General features: G+C 72.6%; 2 protein-coding genes across 2 annotated transcripts in view; one reads left to right on the forward strand and one right to left on the reverse strand.

Moving 5' to 3' along the window:
* Positions 1 to 4: 4 nt before the first annotated feature.
* MST1 (macrophage stimulating 1) lies at positions 5 to 3,947 on the forward strand (the record flags this gene model as incomplete). Its single annotated transcript, XM_035312332.1, has 18 exons — positions 5 to 35; positions 185 to 323; positions 472 to 584; positions 675 to 789; positions 962 to 1,098; positions 1,174 to 1,294; positions 1,376 to 1,494; positions 1,577 to 1,739; positions 1,816 to 1,946; positions 2,027 to 2,129; positions 2,210 to 2,346; positions 2,436 to 2,471; positions 2,545 to 2,656; positions 2,738 to 2,815; positions 2,880 to 3,026; positions 3,105 to 3,211; positions 3,486 to 3,625; positions 3,711 to 3,947. Coding segments are annotated over 18 exons (2,091 nt in total), but the record flags the coding sequence as incomplete, so codon positions are not given.
* Positions 3,948 to 3,991: 44 nt separating this feature from the next.
* Positions 3,992 to 4,502, reverse strand: part of LOC118157841 (acylamino-acid-releasing enzyme-like) — a 3,958-nt gene continuing 3,447 nt past the window's right edge. Inside the window, exons 19-20 of the mRNA XM_035312336.1 lie at positions 4,340 to 4,485; positions 3,992 to 4,262 (exon numbers count right to left, since the gene is read on the reverse strand). Coding sequence (XP_035168227.1) covers positions 4,142 to 4,262; positions 4,340 to 4,485 — 267 coding nt within the window. The 3' untranslated portion in view covers positions 3,992 to 4,141. The remainder of the gene's footprint in view (positions 4,263 to 4,339; positions 4,486 to 4,502) is intronic.

Below are 4,502 nucleotides of genomic sequence, written 5' to 3' on the forward strand. Positions count from 1 at the left end.
GCTGGCCGCGGCCGTGGCCGTGGCGCTGGGCGCAGGTAGGGCCGGGGCCGGGGGCCGCGGGGCCGGCGGGGGCTGGGCGGCGCTGGGCAGCCCGGGCGGGGCCCTGGCGGACACCATCTGGGGCTCGGGAACCCCGGCCGGCCCCGTGCCCCCCCGGGTGCCGAGCTCCCGCCGCGCTCCCCAGGCCCCCGCTCGCCCCTCAACGACTTCCAGCGCCTGCGAGCCACCGAGCTGCTGCCCGTGCCCCCCGACACGCCGCCGCCGCCGGAGCCGGGCCCGGCCGAGCGGTGTGCCCAGCGCTGCGCCACCAGCCCGGCCTGCCGGTGAGCCACGGCGCGGGGCGAGGGCGGCTGCGGCCACCGAGTGACCCGGTGCCTGCCGTCACCCTGCCCTCACCCCGCCGTCACCCCGCTGTCACCCTGCCCTCACCCCGCTGTCACCCCGCCGTCACCCCTCCGTCGCACCTCGCAGGGCTTTCCACCACGAGCGGCAGAGCCAGCTGTGCCAGCTGCTGCCCTGGACGCAGCACTCGCCCCGCGTCCGGCTGCAGAAGAACATCCACTACGACCTGTACCAGAAGAAAGGTGGGCTGGCGCCGTGGCTCCACGCCGCACACCCGCCGCGGGGCTGCCCGGTGCCCGCACGGCGCTGACGCGGTGCCCGGCTCTGCCCAGACTACCTGCGGGACTGCATCGTGGCCGACGGCACCAGCTACCGCGGCACACGGGCCACGACGGAGAAAGGGCTGAGCTGCCAGCGCTGGCAGGCCACCACGCCGCACGACCACAGGTGCCGCTGTGCCCCCCGCCGCCACCCCGGTGGCTGCGGGCACCAGCCCTGGGCAGCGCGGGGCGATGGGACGTGGGACGGGACAGCGCGGGGCGATGGGCTACGGGGTGGGGACAGCGCGGGGACAGCGGGGACAGCGCTGGGGCAGTGGCACTGACCGGGGGTGGCACAGGTTCCTGCCGTCCCCACGCAACGGGCTGGAGGAGAACTACTGCCGCAACCCCGACCGGGACAAGCGGGGCCCGTGGTGTTACACCATCGACCCCAGCGTGCGGCACCAGAGCTGCGGCATCAAGAAGTGCGAGGATGGTGAGCGCCGGGCCCGGGGACACCCCGCGCCGCTTGTCCCCGCCACCACTGAGGCCACCCCCCCGCTGTTGGCAGCCATCTGCATGACCTGCAACGGGGAGGATTACCGGGGCTTCGTGGACCACACCGAGTCTGGGACTGAGTGCCAGCGCTGGGACCTGCAGCACCCGCACAAGCATCCCTACCACCCCGACAAGTACCGGCCCGGGGGCGCGCGGCCACGGTGGTGACAATGACGCTTGTCACCCTCAACCACTGCTCCCCATCTCTCGCCCAGGTACCCCGAGAAGGGTCTGGATGACAACTACTGCCGCAACCCTGACGGCTCCGAGCGGCCCTGGTGCTACACCGTTGACCCCGCGCGGGAGCGCGAGTATTGCCGCATCCGCGTCTGCAGTAAGTCCCCGCTGGCACCACCTGCAGGACTGGCCGTCCTCGGTGCCACCCTCACCCCGCTGTTCTCTGGCCACGCAAGCAGAGAAGCGTCCGCGGCCCCTCAACGTCACCACCAGCTGCTTCAGGGGGAAAGGCGAAAGCTACCGGGGCCGGGTGAACGTCACCGTGTCGGGCATCCCGTGCCAGCGCTGGGATGCGCAGGCACCCCACCGGCACCACTTTGTGCCCGAGAAGTACCCGTGCAAGTAGGTCTGGCGGGGCAGGGCGGGGTGGCCGTGGACGGCACCCACGGGCATGGGCACGCATGGGCTGCTCTGCCAGGGACCTGCAGGAGAACTACTGCCGCAACCCCGACGGCTCGGAGGCGCCGTGGTGCTTCACCACCCGCCCCAGCGTCCGCGTTGCCTTCTGCTTCCACATCCGCCGCTGCGACGACGAGCTGGGTGCTCAGGGTGAGCCCCGCTCCCCTGGGCCTGGGGGTGCCCCCGTCAGAGCGCCCGCCCGTGACAGAGTGCTCCCTGCCTGCCCCCAGAGTGCTACCACGGCCATGGCGAGACGTACCACGGCCGCGTCAGCAAGACGCGCAAGGGCATCACGTGCCAGCGCTGGGACGCCCAGACACCCCACGTGCCCCAGTGAGTGTGTGCCGGAGCCTCCTGGGGGCTGGTGCACGGGGACAGGGACGGGGACAGCGATGGCGACTCCCTCCCGGCAGGATCTCTCCCGCCACCCACCCCGAGGCCCACCTGGAGGAGAACTACTGCCGCAACCCCGACAACGACAGCCACGGCCCCTGGTGCTACACCATGGACCCCCGCATGCCCTTTGACTACTGCGCCATCAAGCCCTGCTGTGAGCCCCGGCCCCGCTGAGCCCCGGCTGCCCCGTGGCGTGCTTGTGGCCGCCCCGCCGCAGCCACCCCCTTGCTTTTCTCTCCGCAGCTGGCAACGTGGTGCCGTCCATCCTGGAGAGCACGGGTAGGGACAGGGGGACGCTGGGTGCCACGCGGCGGGCGCGGACGCCGCCGGCTGACGCCCGCTGCGCGTGCAGAGGCGGTGACGTTCGAGCAGTGCGGCCGGCGGGACGAGAGGCTGCAGCGCAAGGGGCGCATCGTGGGCGGGCAGCCCGGCAACTCGCCGTGGACCGTCAGCATCCGCAACCGGTGAGCGGGCGCCCCGCGTGCCAGCGCCGCTGTGCCACCAGCCGGGCGCCCACCCTAGCTGCCCTCCCTCGGTGCCTTCAGGGCCGGCGTGCACTTCTGCGGCGGGTCCCTGGTGAAGGAGCAGTGGGTGATCAGCGTCCGCCAGTGCTTCTCCTCCTGGTGAGCTTGGGGACGGCATGCAAGGCCCCGGGCACCACCGTGCCCTGATGTCCCCGTCCTGCAGCGACGCGGACCTGTCAGGCTACGAGGTGCACCTGGGGGTGCTGTTCAAGGACCCCGGCCCTGCAGACCCCGACCTGCAGGCCATCCCCATCGTGCGCATCTTCTGCGGTCCCTCTGAGTCCCACCTGGTGCTGCTGAAGCTGGCGAGGTGAGCAGCTGAGCCCGGTGCCCTGTCCCCTGGCACCACTGAGGCTGGTCCCACGTCCCCCCGCCCGTCCCTCTGCAGGCCGGCGGTGCTGAACACGCGCGTGGCCCTGATCTGCCTCCCGCCCGAGCGCTACGTCGTGCCCGCGGGCACCATCTGCGAGATCGCCGGCTGGGGGGAAACCAGAGGTACCCGACGTGGGCAGCCCCAGCCCCAGCACCCCCCTGCAGCGGTGTCCCCTGCCTTGCCACTCCCGTGCAGTGGCATCTCCATGCCCACAGCATCCCCGTGGTTGTTGTGTCCCCCCCCCGCTTGCAGCATCCCCTGCCACCCACGGCATCCCCTACCCACGGCGTCCCCCTTCCTGCAGCATCCCCCTGCCCGCCCCATGACACCCCCTGCTCACTCCCTCCCCCTTCGGTGCCATCCCCCGCCGCCGCCCCGGGGGCTGGCTCCCCGCAGGCACGGCGGACAGCCGCGTGCTGAACGTGGCCCAGCTGCCGGTGCTGGCCCACGGCGAGTGCCAGGCGGCGCTGCGTGGGCGCCTGAAGGAGAGCGAGCTGTGCACCGCCCCGCTGCGCACCGGCGTGGGCGCCTGCGAGGTGAGTGGGGCCAGGAGCCGCGGGGCTGGGTGGGCTCGGGGCCACCCCCCCGGGATGGGGGTCACAGAGCTCTTTGGCCCCGCAGGGAGATTACGGAGGGCCCCTGGCCTGCCTGACCGCCGACTGCTGGGTGCTGGAGGGGGTGATCACCCCGTCCCGGGTCTGCGCCCGCACCGACCAGCCCGCCCTCTTCATCCGTGTCTCGCTCTACGTCGACTGGATCCACAAGGTCATGAAGATGGTCTGAGCCGGGCTGCGGGCGGCTGGAGGGGTGGCCCCCCCCCGCCTGCCCCCCCGATCCCAATAAAGGGAGTGGAGCCAGCCTGTCTGTGTTGCAGCGTGGCCAAGATGCACCGGACAGCTCTGCACGAGGTGGCACACGTTTATTTAGAGGCAAGCCCACATCCCCATTTCCATCCTGTGCCGCCACTTGCTCCGTTCTCCTGTGGTCCCGGTGCCCTCCCCAGGACCCCCGGTCACTCCAAGGCCAGCACGGCCACAGGGCCGCTGCAGGTGCTAGGGGCTGTGCCGGGGCTGTCTCAGGTGTTGGAGGAACCAGCGGGCGCAGTTCCCAAAAACATCGGCCTCCGTCTCTGTGCCTGCCAGCGCGTGGCCGCCCTCCGGGTACCACAGCAGCCTGGGGGCGGGCAGGGGACGCTCAGCCGGCGCCCCAGGGCTCCCTGCCTGCTCCCCCGACCCCTGCGCCCCGCTCACCGTGCCGGCACCCTGCTGGCCCGCAGCACCCGGTACAGCTCCAGCGCCTGCGTGGGGCTGACCCGCCGGTCCCGGGCACCCACGCACAGCAGCACCGGCGCCCGTACCTGCGGCACGAGCAGGGGTGGGTGCTCAGCCCCCCACCCCTACCCCCCCCCCCCCC

Source organism: Oxyura jamaicensis, assembly GCF_011077185.1.
Source record: "Oxyura jamaicensis isolate SHBP4307 breed ruddy duck chromosome 12 unlocalized genomic scaffold, BPBGC_Ojam_1.0 oxy12_random_OJ72723, whole genome shotgun sequence".
Taxonomy (NCBI): Eukaryota; Metazoa; Chordata; class Aves; order Anseriformes; family Anatidae; genus Oxyura; species Oxyura jamaicensis.